Source organism: Suncus etruscus, chromosome 19 (genome assembly GCF_024139225.1).
Source record: "Suncus etruscus isolate mSunEtr1 chromosome 19, mSunEtr1.pri.cur, whole genome shotgun sequence".
NCBI lineage: Eukaryota > Metazoa > Chordata > Mammalia > Eulipotyphla > Soricidae > Suncus > Suncus etruscus.
The window spans coordinates 1,252,737-1,272,500 of record NC_064866.1 but is presented as its reverse complement, the minus strand read 5'-3'; the positions used below and the strand labels follow the sequence as shown (position 1 = coordinate 1,272,500).

At 46.7% G+C, this 19,764-nt stretch overlaps 1 protein-coding gene and 1 non-coding gene across 3 annotated transcripts in view; both read right to left on the bottom strand.

Moving 5' to 3' along the window:
* The window catches only part of LOC125997479 (26S proteasome non-ATPase regulatory subunit 4), a 76,942-nt gene that overhangs the window by 17,227 nt on the left and 39,951 nt on the right, over nucleotides 1-19,764 (bottom strand). Inside the window, exons 10-15 of one of the 2 annotated variants that reach the window (XM_049765919.1) lie at nucleotides 17,740-17,788; nucleotides 17,483-17,567; nucleotides 16,394-16,540; nucleotides 16,070-16,199; nucleotides 10,318-10,366; nucleotides 9,246-10,011 (exon numbers count right to left, since the gene is read on the bottom strand). In XM_049765919.1, coding sequence (XP_049621876.1) covers nucleotides 10,009-10,011; nucleotides 10,318-10,366; nucleotides 16,070-16,199; nucleotides 16,394-16,540; nucleotides 17,483-17,567; nucleotides 17,740-17,788 — 463 coding nt within the window. In that variant the 3' untranslated portion in view covers nucleotides 9,246-10,008. Of the gene's footprint in view, nucleotides 1-9,245; nucleotides 10,012-10,317; nucleotides 10,367-16,069; nucleotides 16,200-16,393; nucleotides 16,541-17,482; nucleotides 17,568-17,739; nucleotides 17,789-19,764 lie in introns of those variants that run through there. The other variant, XM_049765922.1, reaches the window with a different exon arrangement.
* LOC125997672 (U6 spliceosomal RNA) lies at nucleotides 12,984-13,090 on the bottom strand. The gene has a single exon (XR_007491711.1). It is a non-coding gene; the product is annotated as a U6 spliceosomal RNA (small nuclear RNA).

Here is a 19,764-nt window from a genome sequence, read left to right as displayed (position 1 = left end):
TGAGAGAGAGAGAAAGAAAGAAAGAAAGAAAGAAAGAAAGAAAGAAAGAAAGAAAGAAAGAAAGAAAGAAAGAAAGAAAGAAAGAAAGAAAGAAAGAAAGAAAGAAAGAAAATAAAAACAACAGCAATAACAAAAAAAATAATAATTTGTGCTTTTTTTTATTTGCATAGGCACAGTAAATATTGGGGAGATTAGAAAGGGAATTCCCTTGGCCTAAGAGATAAAAGCTTTCTCTGCCATGGAAGCATACTGTCATGGAAATAACTGTAGGCTCCTACATGCTCTTTTTCTCTTCCCTAGGTCCTTTTGTGCTGTCTGGAAACTTTCCGCTCAGTCGTGAGGCTCTGTAACTCACTGATCACAGGCCTCAGTAACTAGAGATCTCGGTATTTGCACAGGTCATAGGATGGAGACTAGAATGAAGTCTTTCTTTACGTTTCTAGAAGTTCTGTTCCAACACTGTAATTTTAATGTCTTGGTTTTTGCACCAATTCTGGTATGAAGCCTAGGATAGTCTTTCATTATGTTTCCAGAAGTTTTGCTCAGTTGCAGTTGTCTCAGCCAGATCTCTCGGATTAGAGATTTTGGTTGTTGTACTGATCGTAGGCCAAAGGATAAATTCTGCTCAGTCATGGTTGTCAGTCATCTTCTGTAGTTAGTGATCTTGGCTTTTGCACAGGTCAAAGGATGACGTGTCTTCTGATATCATCTTAATGTTAGGTAGTGAGAGCTCTTAGACCTAGTTGTTGACATTTCCTCATTGTTTGGATATCATGTCAAAACTGGCGTCAGAGAAGTTAAGAATGCCCCAGAGGGATTTTGGTTCCTGGAGCTGTTGCGGAGAACTGTGTCAAATCTACGTCTGAGATCTCGGGTTCGAGATTGGACGGTCTCTGTCTAATCACATGGAGTCTAAGTTAGGACTACATGACATATGTTCAAGTTGGGAGGCGCCCCTGTATTGTAAAATGTATGAGTTCTTATCCCTAGTAGATAAGGGCTTGTTTCTATATGTAAAATGTCCCCTTTTTTAGTATGCCTTTGCAAAAAGAAATGGTGCTATCTTATACTGCTGGTGCATTTGGGGGTGAGAGTGTCAAAATCCATCATCTCTATGCCCTGGTTTTAACCTGAGCTTTTATCCCAGGCAAGGCTTTTTCCTGTAGGTTTTTGTATCTAGAATCAAAATAGGTGAACTTAAGGAAGAGAAGAAAACAAAAACAAGATAAAAATATATTATATATTTTTATATATTTTATGTATATATACTCACATATATAAAGAACAAAATAAAAATCAGTTTTAAAAAATCAAGGGAAGAAAGTGATGCAGGAGACTACCTTACATTTGGGGATAAACCGGTTAAGAGGCAATATTACAGAGGTCTTCAACTTATTTTTTTTTTTTTTTTTTTTTTTTTTTTTGGTTTTGGGCCACACCCGGCATTGCTCAGGGGTTATTCCTGGCTGTCTGCTCAGAAATCGCTCCTGGCAGGCACGGGGGACCATATGGGACACCGGGATTCGAACCAACCACCTTAGGTTCTGGATCGGCTGCTTGCAAGGCAAACACCGCTGTGCTATCTCTCCGGGCCCAGGTCTTCAACTTATAAAAAATATAGGCGTCCCCATTTTCTTTTGAGATATTCTTGTAAGGGTGTTGTAAGGGTGGGGGTATTTTTTTTTATAATAAGCAGGATTCTTTTTTTTTTTTTTTTTGGGTTTTTGGGTCACACCCGGCGGTGCTCAGGGGTGACTCCTGGCTGTCTGCTCAGAAATAGCTCCTGGCAGGCACGGGGGGACCATATGGAACACTGGGATTCGAACAAACCACCTTTGGTCCTGGATTGGCTGCTTGCAAGGCAAGCCGCTGTGCTATCTTTCCGGGCCCATAAGCAGGATTCTTAAAAAAAAAAAATAAGCAGGATTCTTTTGGGGAGGAGGGAGTTTTGGGGCCACCTTAGGGTAGATTTTTAGGGTTTTATTGTTTGATGTTTTTTATTTTTTTGGTTTTTGGGTCATACCCAGCAGTTCTCAGGGGTTCCTCCAGAAATCGCTCCTGGCAGGCTCGGGAAACCATATGGGATGCCGGGATTTGTACCACTGTCCCTCTGCATGCAAGGCAAAGTGCTACCTCCGTGCTATCTCTCCGGCCCCGGTTTTTAGTATTTTTATCTCTTCTGCTAGATTTATTCATTTACCTGGTAAATTTACATTTGCATCTATCTTGCAAAGTAGTTTTTTTTGTTAGTTTTTTTGTTTTTGTTTTTGGGCCCCACCTGTTTGATGCTCAGGGGTTACTCCTGGCTATGCACTCAGAAATCACCCCTGGCTTGTGGGGACCATATGGGATGGTGGGGGATTGAACCTCGGTCTGTCCTACACTAGCACCTTACCTCTAGCGCCACCTTCCTGGCCCCGCAAAGTAGTTTTATTCTAAAAATTATTGCTAAGAAGTTATCAAATAATACTAGTACTGGGGCCAGACTTCTTTTTTTTTTACAGACTATAACAGAAATTATTATTTTTTTTATAACAGAAATTATTTTTACAGGCTATAACAGCAATGCTTACACTCAAACAATCTAACACAATCCAAGCCAAAGATAGACTAATGCAATACATACGTGCCAATAAATAGTGGTAGGGAAATATTAAATCTTTCCTTTGTTATTTATTTATTTATTTATTTATTTATTTTTTGTGGTTTTTGGGTCACACCCGGCAGTGCTCAGGGGTCATTCTTGGCTCCATGCTCAGAAATTGCTCCTGGCAGGCACGGGGGACCATATGGGACGCCGGGATTCGAACTGATGACCTCCTGCATGAAAGGCAAACGCCTTACCTCCATGCTATCTCTCCGGCCCCTGTTATTTATTTTTTTAAATCTTTTTTTCCATAATTCATTTCTGTGTAAGAGTGGTAAACTTTGTATGTACAGTAAAACTACTGCCATTGACAACATATAGTGGTGTTGAAACTGGGCCAACGTGTGTCCGGCAACTTTTGTTGGTGTTGTGGGTATGCGGGCATGTGTGTTGTGTATTTGGAACTAAGGCTGCTGTAAAGCTTGGTGATGAAGTGATGGTGGGTGCTACCACGTACACTTTGGATTTATTTTGCGTTTAATTTTTTTTTTTTAGTGATTGAACTCGAACCAGAGATGTTCAGTAAATCCAGAGTTTACTCCTGGCTCTGGGTTCAGGGATCATTCCTGGTGGGTTCAGGAGATCATATGAGGTCAGCAAGGCAAAAGCCCCAACCACTGTACTGTTGCTCTGGCCCCTGCTTTTGCTTTTTTGTTGTTGTTGTTTTTGGGCCACACCTGGCGGTGCTCAGGGGTCACTCCTGGCTGTCTGCTCAGAAATAGCTCCTGGCAGGCACGGGGGACCATATGGGACGCCAGGATTCGAACCAACCACCTTTGGTCCTGGATCGGCTGCTTGCAAGGCAAACGCCGCTGTGCTATCTCTCCGGGCCCCATTATTTACTTTTTCACTTTTTCATTGTGAAGCCTGAAAGTCATAGACACTTTAATTGCAGTCCACTGGATTTTTTTGGGTCATCAACATCTTTTTGTTGTTGATATTGGATGTATGGCAGTTGGACTTGGACATGTCCCCTAGATACCCCTACTGTAATGACCATTAACCCAGACATGCCCTGGATATGCACCCCTGTCATGCCTGGTATAAAAAGAAAAACTTGGGGGGCGGAGAGATAGCGTGGAGGTAGGGCATTTGCCTTTCATGCAAAAGGACGGTGGTTCGAATTCTGGCATTCCATATGGTCTCCTGAGCCTCCAGGATCGATTTCTGAGAGTAGAGCCAGGAGGAATCCCTGAGCAGCTGCTGGGTGTGACCCCCAAAAACAAACAAACAAACAGAAAAGAATATGGGAGAAGGGAGGCTTTGGTGGTGGGAATGTTGCACTGATGAAGGGGGGTATTGTTTATGACTGAAAACCTGAGCACTGCTGGGTGTGACCCCCAAAAGAAAAACCAAAAAAAAAAAAAAAAAAAAAGGAAAAACTTGAACTGTTGCAAGGAGTGGGGGCAGGTACTGACCAGAGCAGTGCCTGATGGCTCACTGGTAGGGGCCAGAGATAAAGCAACAGAGATACTGCTTGCTTTGTATCGATTCCTTTTTCTTTATTTTTTACATGTTTGTTTGTTTGTTTGTTTATGTTTTTGAGTCACACCCAGCGATGCTCAGGGGGTCACCCCTGGCTCTGCACTCAGAAATCACTCTTGGCAGGCTTGGGGGACCATGTGGGATGCCAAGGATCAAACTCAGGTCTGTCTCGTAACGGCCACATGCAAGACCTCACCATTTCGGACTCTTTTTCTTTCTTATTTGTACCGGGGCCTTCCCCCAGCTATCTCTGCCCAGTGAATTTCCATCTATCTCTCCTGCTCCCTCTGAAACCCCCTGGGGTGGCCCTGCAGGCCTCAGACTCCAGGAGGAATAAAAAATATACTTAGGGGGCTGGAGCAGAGCACAGCTGTTGGGCTTTTGCCTTGCACACCCAGGATGAATGTTGGTTTGAATCCCGGCATCCCATATGGTCCCCCGAGCCTGCCAGGAGCAATTTCTGAGCATAGAGCCAGGAGGAACCCCTGAGCGTCGCCAGGTATGACCCAAAAACTAACAAACAAAAATATTTTGTTTTTTCTCTTCTCTAAGTCCCCTGCAGTCGCTACATGTTGGCATCCCTGGGTGGTCTCAAGGCCCCACTGGGCAGCCAGGCCTCACAGGCCCCTTGCACTGGCAGCCCTGGGCCTTTGCAGCTGGGGTCCCACAGCAACGTTGCTGGAGTGACATTAGGCACATGTGGGGAGGGTCGCTGGAGAAGGAACGTGGGGGCTCAGACATTCAACATGCCAGGCATGTGCTCTACCACTGAGCCACATCCCCAAAGATGGTTTTCCTCTTGGCAATCAACCCCCATCGGGCAGAGGTAACAGGAAAGTTCTCATTTTCTTTCCGAGGAATGCTGATGATTCTTTTTGTTTCGTTTTGTTTTGTTTTTGGGTCACACCTGGCAGTGCTCAGGGATTCCTCCTGGCTCCATGCTCAGAAATCACTCCTAGCAGGCACAGGGGACCATATGGGATGCCGGGATTTGAACCAATGACCTTCTGCACGAAAGGCCAGTGCCTTAGCCTCCATGCTATCTCTCTGGCCCCAAAGATTCTTTTTTGGTTGTTTTTTTTTGGTTTTTGGGCCACACCCGGAGGTGCTCAGGGGTTACTCCTGGCTGTTTGCTCAGAAATTGCTCCTGGCAGGCTCGGGGGACCCTATGGGACGCCGGGATTCGAACCAACCACCTTTGGTCCTGGATCGGCTGCTTGCAAGGCAAACACTGCTGTGCTATCTCTCTGGGCCCCAGCCCCAAAGATTCTTAACTTGAACCGCACACTACACTCAGCCAGTGCAGCCATAACAAGTGTGGGTAATCTTCTTTTTTTGGCTTTTTCAGGGCACACCTTGCTCCGTGCTCAGGAATTACTGCTGTAGGGAGAGTTTGGGGACCAACTGGATGGCAGGCATCAAACCTGAGTCTACCATGTGCAAGGCAAGTGTCCTCTTCACATACTATCACTCCAGGCCCCATGCTTGGGTACATTTTTTTTGGGGGGGTGTTGGGCTTCGGGGGGTGTCAGCGGGCTCAGGAGTTACTCCTGGCTTTGCACTCAGAAATTGCTCCTGGAGGTCTCAGGGGACCATACAGGATGCAAAGCTGGAACCCAAGCTAGTCCCGGGTTGGCGAAGTGCGAGGCAAATACCTTACTGCTGAGCTATTACCCCAGCCCCTTGAAAAAGATTTTTTGGGTGCTAACTTCAACAGCACATATTCTTTTTTTTTTTTTTTTTTTTTTTGGTTTTTGGGCCACACCCAGAGGTGCTCAGGGGTTACTCCTGGCTGTCTGCTCAGAAATAGCTCCTGGCAGGCACGGGGGACCCTATGGGACGACGGGATTCGAGCCAACCACCTTTGGTCCTGGATCGGCTGCTTGCAAGGCAAACGCCGCTGTGCTAGCTCTCCGGGCCCATCTACAGCACATATTCTAAAACTGGAACAATATGTCTCACACACACTCACGACATGTTCCGTATTTTTAAACTTTATTTTGGGGGGATACTCAGGGCTTCCTTTCTTTGTTGCTGTTTTTTTTTTTTTTTGGCCACACTCGTTCATGCTCAGGGGTTACTACTGGCTATGCGCTCAGAAATCGCTTCTGGCAGGCTTGGGGGACCATATGGGACACTGGAATTCAAAGCATCCTTCTGCATGCAAGGCATATGCACTACCTCCATGCTCTCTCTCTTGCCCCCAAAAAGCACCTTTCTTGAAGCAGCAAACTGGTGGGAGGCAAATGGTGGGCTTTTATTTGTGGAGGGAAGTGGAGAGTGGTAAAGGGATTTGTGTTGAAACAAGTATGTACGTCTGAAACCCAATCATGAGTAATTTTGTCATTTAACAGTGAGTATATATATAAAAAAAAAGTTTGGGCGGTTTGGGCCACACCTAACAGCGCTGGAGCACCATGCGGTACTGGGGATGGAATTTTCTTTCCTGCCGACTAAGGATATGCTGCGCCTGTCAATAGGTTTATCTTTTTTAGACCATCTCATAGTTCTCTCAGCTTTTGTTTATTTATTTATTTATTTATTTATTTATGGTTTTGGGGTCACACCCAGCAGCGCTCAGGGACTAACCCCCTGCTCTATACTCAAGAATTGCCCCTGACATCTCAGGGGACCATATGGGATGCCAGGATTCAAACCACTGTCCTTCTGCATGAAAGGCAAACACCCAACCTCCATGCTATCTCTCTGGCCCCTCTTTTCTTTCTTTTATTTTCACATCACACCCAGCAGTGCTCTGGCAGCTGTTCGAATTCTTGGCTGTACTCAGAGGTAACTCTAGTGATGTTTCAGGGACAGTGTGGTATGGGGGTTCAAAATCGAACCTTTCAGCCTTTCAGCCTTTGGAGCTGTCTGTCTGTCCGGCCCTGTTCCTGCTTATCAGTCCAGTCATCTTAGCAACTTAAACCAAGGGAACAGCTGTGAACAACAATTGAGAAATGGTGTAGATGCGTTGCCTAAATTGTGACCTACTTTAACTCATAGATTTGGGGTTCTAACACTCAAAATCTGACTTAGAAGGAAAACGAACAGTGGAAGCAGCAACTTGACTGTGTTCCTAAGTAATCTCTTTTTCCTTACTCAGGCCTGGCCCTCGTGTTTGACAGATTGCATTTCTGCTGTGCTGGGAGGTGACCCAAGGAAAGTGCTCTTTTACTGACCCACATCCCTAGCCTTAGCATGGATCTTTCACCATGAAGGGAAACTACACTGTGAGATGTGGAAGCTCATAGTGGGCCATGTGGGTAGAAGTGCTTTCAAGAAACAAAAGCTAAATATTGCTCCTTTCCAAACAGTTCCTTCCTTATGAAATCTTTCTATGAATACAACCGTCCGGTGTAGAGCAATCCATAAGCTCTCGACAGTTCTAACTTTATTTCAGAATATTTTGTGTCCAGAAGGGACCATATGTGTGTACGTAACAATGGCCATGTCGACTTGGACAGCTAGAGATGTAAAAGAATGGCACAGAATATAAGGGGAAATAAGGGGGCTAAAAGTATTAGGAGAGACTTAGTGGACGCCAGGGAATGTTCCAGAATGTTGTTTTGGTAAGAACAATGGTGGAAGAGACTTGGAAACTCCTGAAAGTATTAAGTGAGGCCACTTATACTGTAAACCCTAGCTGTTAGATTGAAAAGTTGATTCTACCTGGGATAGAATCTGGGCCTCTCCCAGGCAAATCCTGCCACTCTACCTGTTGAGCCAGCCCAGAATTTATTATTTAAACTGTGGGCAATGGGTAATTGTAAAGTGTTTTTGTTCCTAAATAGTATATGATCATAAAATGATCCAAACTTCTTTGCAAAATTCTAGTGAAGTGAATAGTAGGGCAGAGAGGACAAAGAGAAGTACAGTGGGGTAGGTAGAGCCCTTGCATGAGGGTGTGACCCAAACCCTCCCCCCAAAAAAACACAAAAACAGGGGGCCTGATAGTATGGAGGTAGGGCGTTTGCCTTGTGTGCAGAAGGACGGTGGTTCAAATCCCAGTATCCCATATGGTCCCCTGAGCCTGCCGGGAGCGATTTCTGAGCGTGGTGCCAGGAGTAACCCCTGAGCGCTGCCGGGTATGACCCCCCACAAAAAAAAAATTAAAAAGAAGAGAGACAGGAATGAAGCAATTTCTTTCCTAATACTGGATGTTGGCATGGGGAAAATTGGGAAAGCTACATTTGTTCAAGGTAACACGAACAAAACACCTTGAAGGGCTGGAGAGTAATAAATGTCTGAACAAGCAAGTAGAAATGTGCCCCATACAATAAAAAGCAGAAACCAGAGGTCTAAATAACTGAAGGAAGTTTAATACATTAAAACCAGATCATTATCACTTTTATACTGCATCTGTCATTTCCGGACAATACAAAGTAGAGGCAAATAGTGACACTTCATAAAAACGTGGATTTCCCCGTCCCTTCCCTAAGGCCCAGACGCCTCGTAGAATACTCCCTCCCAATCCCTACAGAACTCTGTCCTGAATAAAACGCTTAAATATTTCATAAATAGTAAATTATGAAAAATAATAGCAAGAACTGTTTCTTTCCATCTTGTAAAAAAGAACATGGCAGCAAAGACAGGCAGCCAGAAGCTGGCTGAAGGTGTCTAATATAGACAGTCACTTAGGGTCTGGGCTAACCTATTCTCAAGAGAGGGGGATGGAAGAGAGAAGTAGGGGACCAAGCAATCGGCGAATGCCAGGCCGCCCCCTCTTTGCAAGGGAAGGGTCAGGTGGGGAGCCACAATACTGGAGGACAGGGATGATGGGACCATGGTCCCATGTCCATGCGGTCCCATGTCCATGCTGTGTGTGGAGAGAAGCAGCGGGACGTGTGGCTCAGCAGAGCCTCATCGAGGGAAAATCTGCTGAATCTGTGAATTTAGGAGCACATTCTTTAGCCTCAGAGATAACGGGACTTCCTGTACCACACATGGGTATTCTCCCCATAGAACAAACACGAGGAGGAAAGGTGGCAAGAACCAGGAAGGAATCTTTAGAGGAAGGACCAAAAGCTCACTGTGTATTTAGAAAAACCACCAGCTGTTTCGAATTACAAAACGGTGTAGTCGCTAGGGCCTGGCAGTGAGTAGCATGGTCTAGGAAGGACTCAGCCCTATGCCGCCCCACCCTTTGCACAAGGGGAAGACTGGCCTCGTGGGGCCCACCGCCATTTCTCCCATCTTAAGAAATTCATTAGGAGAGGAAGAGCAAGAGCAGCTGCTCTTGGCAGACCAACCGCCACATCTCGGAGCTCTGCAAAGCCAGGGGGCTCTTCTGAGGAAACCCCACGGTCAAGCAGGCGTCATGCCCACATTTCTGAAGCTCTAACTGACCAAAATGTGGCGTAGAACGCTATGCTATGTCCCTTTTCTTTTTTCTTTTTTAAGGGAATACAGAAGGTTGGGAGGAGTTCAAGCTCACTCCTCTCCAAACCGTTTACAGGCTGGGCTTTCTTCCAGGAGCTATTCGCGGGCCAGTGTGCTGTTGGTCTGTCCTAAAGAAGGTAAGAATCCCGCTCGTGGTGAAGGTCGATGGAAGGAAAGCAAACCACCACGTCCAGCAACAGCCACCCCAACAGCAAGGAGAGTAGGGCTAGAAATCAAGTCCACTGGAGGAGCTGAGGGTGGCCGCTGGAAGGTGAGCCACAGCTCAGGAGTGCTACTAGGCAGGAGCTGTCCCGCCTGTCTGTCCAAGGCACTCCTGCCTGCCAGGAGGAAGGAGAGGCTCTTCAGGAGATGAACCAGCCTCCCACACTCTCCTTTCCCGGTGGCCAAGAAGAAGAGTCAGCATCCCTGCGGCAAGGCCGACTTCTTGGGCTCACAGAGATGTCAAAATCTATTTCGGGTCTTCATGGGATTTTTGCTCACTGCAAAGGGAAAGGAATTTTGTGAACTTAAGGCTGTGGGATTGAGATCAGGAGAGAGAAATGGATTTCAAGTTCATTTCCACTGGGGAGACTGATTGATTCATGTCATTTATCTCTTCTATTTCACCTTTATCTTTCAAGTATAAAGTATCTGAGGTTAAAAAAAATGCCCGCGCTCTACAAAAATTAGAAAGCAAGACTCTGGGGCACCTGAGGACCTCTAACACTGCCAATTGCCTTGCTGAACTCTATTAATGATCTCTTACCCTTCAAAGCGTTTCCCTCCCCCAGACCCCAGAAACTCACGTGGTTGTACTCCGATTCTGTGACTTCAGAATTTTCCAAGAGGGCTGAGCTAAAGGGGAAGGAGAGGGGGACATAAGTCATTGGAAATAAAACCTTTTGTCTTTTTTGGGGGGTGGGGCCACACCAGGCAGTGCTCAGGGGATTATCATCCTTGGCTCTGCACTCAGAATTATTCCTAGCACGGGGCTGGAGCGATAGCAGTGGGTAGGGCATCTGCTTGTACATGGTTGACTCGGCTTCGGTCTCCTGAGCCTGCCAGGAGTGACCCCTCAATGCCACCAGGTGTGGCCCGGCCCATCAACTAAAAGCCAAGAAAGAAAGATAAAAGAAATGACTCTCAGCAGGCTCAGGGGACCATCTGGGATAGATAATGGGGATTGAACCCAGCAGCCCATATGGTTCCCTGAGGCTCCCAGGAGAGATTTCTGAATGCAGAGCCAGGAGTGTCCTGAGAGCCACCACGTGTGGCCCCCAAAAGAAAAATAAAGAAAAGCATCAATTCAAATCTCATGTTACTGCTTTGTAACTGCAGAATCAACTTAGGATTCAGAAAGGATGGACTAAGAACTGAGCAGATTCAGAAGAACTTGTTTAATAACTAGTTTCTTTCTTTCCTTGAGCCTCTACATTCCCGTATCTCTCTTCATCTGCTCAAGCTCCAAGTGTGGCAGACACCCACTGGCCATCGGTGCCAGCCAACCAGGCCACTGTGCAACTCTTCTTGAGTGTGAACTGGTCTCTCGACTTTCTCTTCGTGAATAAAGTGTAGTACTGGAGGACAGCCAATGCAGAATGAAGTCACCAAGAGTGCTGCATCCTCTGGGACACTCTCGCTAGCAGTCGTGCTCCAAGGTGCCCTATGGAGAACCTTGTGACGAGGATCTACGGGAGTTACCACTGACCACGAGTCCACAAGCACCCGGTCCTGCCAGCAAGCCCAAAAGTCCTACTGGAAGCTCTTTTCCCTTTAGATGAGACTATCCTTACTTACTACAGATTGTCTACAACTTTCTGAGAATTGCTGAGCTAGGACACTCAGCTAAAAACCTCTCAATTGTTTTTGTTGTTTTGGGTCACACCTAAGCAGTGCTTAGGGACCATGGGGGACGCCAGGATTCAAACCACCACCTGTCCTGGATCGGCTGCATGCAAAGCAAACGCCCTACTGCTGTGCTCTCTCTCTGGCTCTAAACTATGTTTGTTTTTGTGCCACAGCTGCTAGGGCTTGGAAGTCAACTCCTAGCGATGCCCACCATGTGGTGCCTCCAGTCTTTTGAGTTACTTCTCTAGGTCAGGATGATTTTTGGGGGGTGGGCACAGCTGATGGTGCTCAGGGGGACTCTATGGGATGCTGGAGAGCAAACCTAGATAGGCTACATACCTCGGCTCCCCAAGATGATTTTTTTAAATTTGGTTTTACAATCTGGAGATTGAACATGGTCTTGTACATACAATTTACCACTGAGTCACATTTGTGGCCGTAGATGATTTTTCATAGGGGTCACACTTGACAGTGCTTGGGGCCAGATGAATCCAATCTATCCAGCTGTGCTCAGTACTCAAGGATAACTCTTGCAGGCACCGGACAGCATATGGAGTGCCAGGAATCCATCTTGAATGGGCTGTACTCCGTTTCCCAAGTTCCATTCAGATTCTTGTTTTTTATTTTGGGGCCACACCCAGCAGTGCTCAAGGGTTACGCCTAGCTTTGCAGCTCAGGAATATGGTGGGTTGGAGACCATATGAGATGCCAGAAATTAAATCCGGCAACTATGCACCCTACCTGCTATACTATTGCTCCAATCTGCCATCAGACTCTTTTTTTTTTTTTTTTTTTGTGGCTTTTTGGGTCACACCCAGCAGTGCTCAGGGGTTATTCCTGGCTCCAGGCTCAGAAATTGCTCCTGGCAGGCACGGGGGACCATATGGGATGCCGGGATTCGAACCGATGACCTCCTGGATGAAAGGCAAATGCCTTACCTCCATGCTATCTCTCCGGCCCCGCCATCAGACTCTTAAACCAGACAAAATCTGAGGCAACAGGGCTGAATCCAGCACATGCTTTGAAGAGGGAGACCCAGATGCCATCCAAAACACCACACGGTCCTCTCCCAAGCACAGTCAGGTAGGGGTCAAAAACAATAAATAAGGGGCCGGAGAGATAGCATGGAGGTAAGGCCGTTTGCCTTTCATGCAAAAGGATGGTGGTTCGCATCCTGGCATCCCATATGGTCCCCTGTGCCTGCCAGGAGCAATTTCTGAGCTTGGAGCCAGGAGTGACCCCTGAGCACTGCCGTGTGACCCAAAAACAAACAAAACAAAACAAAAAAAAACAAACAAAAAACCCAAAAAACAATAAAGGAGAAATTTGAAGTTGTTGGGGGCTATGAAATAGCTCAAAGGTCTAGAACTTTTTTTGGGGGGGGGGGGTTCCACACTCATCAGTGCTCAGGAATTATCTGCACTCAAAATTATTCCTAGTGGTGCTTGAAGGACCACATAGGATGCCAGGAATCGAACCTGGGCTGGCTGTGTGCAAGGCAAATGCCCTACTTGCTGTATTATCTCTCCAGCCCCCGAAGGACTAGTACTTTTTATATATATATATATATATATATATATATATATATATATATATATATATATATATATATATATATATATATATATATATGGAACGCTTCACGAATTTGCGTGTCATCCTTGCGCAGGGGCCATGCTGATTTTCTCTGTAACGTTCCAATTTTAGTATATGTGCTACCGAAGTGAGCACAGGACTAGTACTTTAGTGTCTGGGTCACACCCTGCAGTACTCTCCAGTGAGGGATCACTAGTCCTAGCTCTACGCTTAGGACGGACTCAGAGGGACTACATGGGGTGGGTGCTAGGGACCAAACTTGCGATAGCTGTGTGGAAGTCAAATGTCCTACTCGCTGCCCTCTCTCCCCAGCAAGCCCCAATCTCATCTAGCTCACTTCAAGCAAAGTGCTGAAGAAAGGTCATTACTTGGTTTCTTTTTAAAGTCTACTTACTGTAAAATATGAAAGTAGAATAAATTAAGGAAAGGATGACTAAAAAGCCAGGAACTGACAGTTTTGAAATTCTGAAGACCAAAATTAAGAAATGGCTTTTGAGTAAGAAGAAAATCCAGGCACTGCCAGGAAAATGTAGTCTAAAGACAAGGCCTAGAGTACAACTGCAGAGTTTTACCATTTTTTTTTTATTATGTTTTTAGGTCAAACCCAGCGACATTTAGGGGTTACTCCCGACTTTGTGCTCAGAAATTGGACCTGGCGGGCTCAAGGGACCAGGGATGCCAGGGATTGAACCTGGGCCGGAACATGCAAGGCAAATGCCCTACCTGCTGTGCTATTGCTCCAGTTCAAGAATTTCACGTTTTTTTTTGTTTTTGTTTTTAAATAAAAAAGGGCTCGGGCCAAAGAGATAGCATGGAGGTAAGGCATTTGCCTTTCATGCAGAAGGTCATTGGTTCGAAGTCCCATATGGTCCCCTGAGCCTGCCAGGGGCGATTTCTGAGCGTAGAACCAGGAGTAACTTACCCCTGAGCGCTGCCGGGTGTGACCCAAAAACAAAAAACAAAAAACAAAAAAAACAAAAAACAAAGTAAGGGCTACCTCTGGTTGTACTCAGGGATAATCAGGGCTACATTTAGCAGTACTTGGGTTAAGGCATGAGGTACCACAACTAAATTCAGTGCTGTCCACATGCTGGGCAAGTACTCTGATTGAGCACAGAGCCAGGAGTAAACCCTGAGCACTGTCAGTGACCAAAAAATAAATGAATAAAAACCAACACACAGAACAGTCATGCAAAAAGATAAAGGGTATGTCTCAAGATCCTCTTAACAAGTCTCTAATGACAGGGCATAAATAACAAGAAGGTATTTACGGGGACAGCTTTTACTACAGGAGTGAACCCCACTGAGATTTGAAGAGGTTTGAGGAGGTTTGAGGAGGTTTGAAGGTGGATGGGGCAGAGAGAAAGCACAGTGTAGGGCCTTTGCCATGAACCCTAGTTCGATTCCTGGCATCCCATATGGTCCCCCAAGTCTGCCAGAGGTGACCTCTAAGTGCAGAGCCAGGAGTAACCCCCAGAGTGCCGCCAGGTATGGCCCAAAAACCAAAACCAAACAAACAAAAGCCAAAGGTAGGAGCCGGGGAAAATCCTTGTGTTCTGAGACCCGGTGAGAAACACTGACACATGATGAATGTTCCTGTGCCTTCCACCCTCCCTTTCTGTGTATGTCAACAAACGAAGTCTCTGTGTCCTCACAGTATACTGGTGCAGGGGACGCAGTTAGCCTCTGAGGCTTTCCCCGACTGAAAAGAGTTGTCCTTCAGACCTGTAGTTACTGAGAGGAAAAACACCTGAAGGCCTCATCCTCACCTGGAACTAATTGATGAGGGCTCAGGGAAACAAGGGGTGCCTGGGACAGAACCTGTGTCGGCTGTGTGGAAGGCACACCCACTGTCCTATCTCTCCAAACAAACTCTGATGTTGTAAATGAGGAGGATTTTTAGAGAACGTGAGAAAAAATAAATTTACTTTGCACATGAAGGAATACGAATGACAGTGGCCCAAAATGGAATCCACGATGGGAGGGGGCCCTGGTGGAGGGGGGCCAGCTTGGTGAGCAGAACACGGCACACGTGACAGGTATCAGCTTTGAGACTGGGCTAGAGAAGCCTGTGCAGCTCCAGTTTAGACGCATGTCTCTTTCGGAGGGAAGCCTGTCGACAGGTCACACACTGTCCTAAACAAAAGAATCCATGTAGCAAAAGACGGAGAGATTCCTGGCCAATGGCAATCAAGAGACTCGGGCTCTCAGTCCAGCAACCTATCCGAATCTGAAGTCTCTCTATGAAGGTTTGCAGGTAAGACCCTCATCTCAACAAACCACCTCGTTAAAGACCCGGAGGCAGGGAGCCCCCAAAGCTGTTGCCAAACTGCTGACCCGAAGAAACAGAGGGGTTTGTTTGGTTTATTAAATCACTCAGTTCAGCCTCTCTCCCATCTTCCCTTCCTTCTTTTCTCCTTGCTCCCATGATTTCCCCACCCCTCACTCCCACCCCCTAAAAAGAAAAAGAAAAAAAAAAATCACTCAGTTCGGGGGCAATTTATGGTACCAGAATAGATAATGAACACATCAAGTAAAAAATTCACAATCTTCGGGGCCGGCGAGGTGGCGTTAGAGGTAAGGTGTCTGCCTTGCAAGTGCTAGCCAAGAAAGGACCATGGTTCCATCCCCCGGCGTCCCAAATGGCCCCCCCAAGTCAGGGGCAATTTCTGAGCGCTTAGCCAGGAGTAACCCCTGAGCATCAAACGGGTGTGGCCCGAAAAACAAAACAAAAAAAAGAAAAAGAAAAGAAATTCACAATCTTTATAATGGGTCATTTGGAAGGATTAGTCATTTCTTCACTGCCCAGGAATATTTATTTGCAGCTTTAAGATTCTAAGCTTAGAATTCTCACTGAAGTCATCAGGGCATGCCGGGCTGGCATAGTCTTATGACCACTAAAAAATAAATCCACATAAAAAAGCTTCTTTCCATCCCCTCAAAGGAAGAGAAGTTGCCACACTTTATAGAACAACACTACAGATGAGCTTGGAAAGGGGATGCTGCAAAAACCTAGTGAGAAACCAAGAAAACAATGATCCCTAAAAACACAATTACAGAGGTTCCCAAGGACCTGAAGAGAGTTTAAGGGAAGAAAGGAGCCAAGGAACCAACCTTGTAGTTAGCATTTGCAAAGTGTCTCCAACTACAGGTGAGAAACAGGGGTCAGGAAGAGTTGAGACCTCATTGATTTTCTCCAAAGGTGGAGTCTGAGGTAAAACATCAGGACGACCGAGGTGGACGCCTGGAAAAAAGAAAAGGGAGGAGAATCAATAAATAAGAAAGAGGAAAGAACAAGTGAAGGAGAAACGGGAAAAATAAGTGGCAACTTGACTTTTGCTGGTCAGGAAGGGGAGTAGAGGTCCTTTGCGAACCAGTAAGGGTGTAGAAGAAGGGAGGAAGTACCGGGTAACACGAGGACCCAGCCCTGGCGCTGACCTGGCTCCACTTCCGCCTTTGTTGTCACTTGGGCCTTGCGCTCCCCAGAGGTGGCTGGCTGGTAAGTGACGCAGGAGTTGCTGCTGGGGCCGGCTCGCCGAGAGAAAGATGAACCAGACCGAAACTTTTTGGAAGGAGAGGGCTTCACTTCAAAAGGGAGAGAGAAAGCCTCCTTAGCACCCAACGCAGAACCCATCACCAAGACATAGACATAAATTGCTAGTGTCCCCGACACAAAGCTGCAGCTTGGGAAGAAGGTCAGGGTGAACAAAGCTGAGCTCTAAGAACTCCTCATTCCCAGGGTCACCTGGGCTCTCTCCGGAGCGTTTGGAAATGACAAGAGGAAGGAGACACACCCTCCCCTGCTGCAGACAAGGATGGCTTTGCTCCCACCTGGCGAGATGTCCTTCGCCCACCATCCCCTTCTCTAGCTTCCAAAGGATCCGGACAGAGACAGCCCTTCCAACGGCAAATCCTGGCAGCACTTTACGTAAGTACACAGCGCAGAGAGACTGCACTTGAGAAGGCTTTGCCCAGTTTCTTGGGAAGGTGTACGGAGTTAGCATGCCTGACTCTCCTCTGCCCTACTGAGATCTAGAATGTGGAGAAGCAAAGCTGGAGTTGGAATGTGCCAGTGGCAGCAGCACGCAAGGTTTGGAAAGAGCATTAGCACTTTGAGACCAAGAAAGTGGGAAAGACTAAGCAGATATGCCAGAGGGAAATGACTCAAAGCTTCTCAACCACTCGGCCACAGGGAAACAGAAAGGAATGACAATGCTGGGAATGGCCATGAGCCTCTGGTTCCTAACTGTGGATGGCTCTACTTCTGCCCGTAGAACTCTGCCATAAATCCACATCCACACTTGGTGTGCAACTGCACCAAAAACCCAAAAATGCTCTCGCCTCAGCACCTCACGGAAGGAGAATTCAGGAGAAAGTACCAGCTTGAGTCACTGGCACAGAGTGACAGCTACAAGGGGCAACTGCTTCTGGAATGGGGCAGGGCGAGGGGCTTTGGCAGTCTCCCAAAAGAGGCGACTTGCCCCATTTCTCGAAGTCACGGGGGTTCGTCTTGTAGCAGCCACTTACAGGGAATCTTCTTGAACACCGTGTTGCACATGAAACGCTGGAATCGTTCAGCATAGAAGCCAGGGCGATGCACAGATACAGTATCCTGCGGAGCAGAAGACACGGCAGCCAAATGACAAATGGCAAAGAAAGATGAAGAGCCATTCGGGCTAATCTCAGACATGGCAGAAGGGCAGAATCCACAAATGATCAAAGCAGTGGAGGGGACCAAGGAGAAGCAAGAAAGCAGCACCACGTCCCAGCTCACTGCTACTCACCCCGTCGTGCACCAGAGCTTTCCAAGAGTGCTCCAGCTTCTTAACAAACCTGCAGGAGAAATGTGTCAAGAGTTTAGTTTCCAGGCCACACCCAGCTGTGCTCAGGTTTATTCCTGTCTCTACACTCATTCCTGTTGGGGATTGGGGGGCTCTATGGGGTACCACAGATCAAACCCAGGCCAGCAGTGTGCAAGGAAAATGCCCTACCCACTCATATCTTCCTGATTAGCACATTCATAGGTTCAAATGGCTTTATAGTTTTGATTAAATGAAGCAGAGCAGAGTGGTGGGAGAGGCAATGGGAATAGAAAAGATTTATTGGGCCAGAGAGATAGCATTGAGGTAAGGTATTTGCCTTGCATGCAGAAGGTCAGTGGTTTGAATCCCGGCATCCCATATGGTCCCCTGTGCCTGCCAGGAGCAATTCCTGAGCCTAGAGCCAGGAGTAACCCCTGAGCACTGTCTGGGTGTGACCCAAAAAACAAAAGAAAAAGATTTATTTTTGGATCCCATGCTTTACACGCAAGATCCTTGGGTTCAAGAGCTGGCATTGCATGGTACACTAAGCACTCTAGGGTGATCCCCAAGCAGAGCTGGGAATAGTCCTGAGTACTGCTTGGGTGCTTCTGACCCCCAAAAGACCAAAGCAGATAAAGTACTCCCATTGCTATGATGGTTTTCCAAATAAGAATGAGAAACTGGGCCCGGAGAGATAGCACAGCGGCGTTTGCCTCACAAGCAGCAGATCCAGGACCAAAGGTGGTTGGTTTGAATCCCGGCGTCCCATAGGGTCCCCGTGCCTGCCAGGAGCTATTACTGAGCAGACAGCCAGGAGTAGCCCCTGAGCACTGCCGGGTGTGGCCCAAAAACCAAAAAAAAAAAAAAAAAGAGAGAGAGAGAAACTGATGCACTCCGTTCTTTTCATTTTTACAGCCTAAGAAATCATATTATTTATAAATGCCAAAACCAATAGATAGGTCAGTATTCGGCTGGGGAAACGGCTCAAAGGGCTAGTGCAGTAGCACCTGTGCTTTGCTTGCAGGCAGCTAATGTTCCGTCTCTGGCATCTCCCCTAGGTCCCTGAAGACTGCTGGAAATGACCCCTGAGCTGAGCTGGCAGTAGACTCTGAGCACTGCCAGGTGTGGCCCCAGAAGAAAAAACAAAACAAAAAGCCAATGTTAAAAAGTTGTGTGTGTGTGTGTGTGTGTCTATAGGGCAAAGGACACACAATGGCAATGTTTCAGACCCTGAACTTCATTGTGGAAAATGCCCTAATGGTAAGCTAAGTTCATTATGTATAGAGCTGCCTGCAGCCAGTTGGGGGGGGGGGAGCGCGTTGTTTATTTAACTTATGGGACTCTCTCCCTCCTCATATTCCCTAAATAAAATATTTTATGTCCATAAAAAAGAAAATAAGGGGAAGAAAGACAGTACAATGGGTAGGGTGTTTGCCTTGCAGGTGGCCCACCCAGGTTCCATCCCCAGCACCCTGATCAGGAGTAACCCTGAGCGCAGGGCCTCTTGGCAAGAGCAGCCCTGAGCAGCAACAAGTGCGCCCCTCCCCCAAAAAGAAAGAGAACAAAGAAATGGCATCTACAGCATGGAGCTCAAAGACCCTTCTAATATGTCAAATAACATCCTCCATCCCCCTTCCCAGCCCCCACCCTTGAGGATAAAATGTTCCTGGCGAGTCAAGGAAAAATACATTTGGAGGGGGTGTGAGAGGGAGAGAGAGCAAGACACGGGGAGATGGCCAAGCTTAGGAGTTAAACTGGTAAGTCTGAAGCACAAGTCAACTTACTGTCCATCCGCATTAGCTCCTGAAACTACATAGGAATAAAACTACAGTATAATATTACCTCCTTCCTTACAACCACCCAGCTACTAGGTTCTAGAAATCATTTCTCATAGAAAAATGTTAAAAAGTCAACTTTATGTGTGTATATGTATGTGCATGTATATATGTGCATGTATACACACACACACACACACACACACACACACACACGGCAAAGGACACAAAA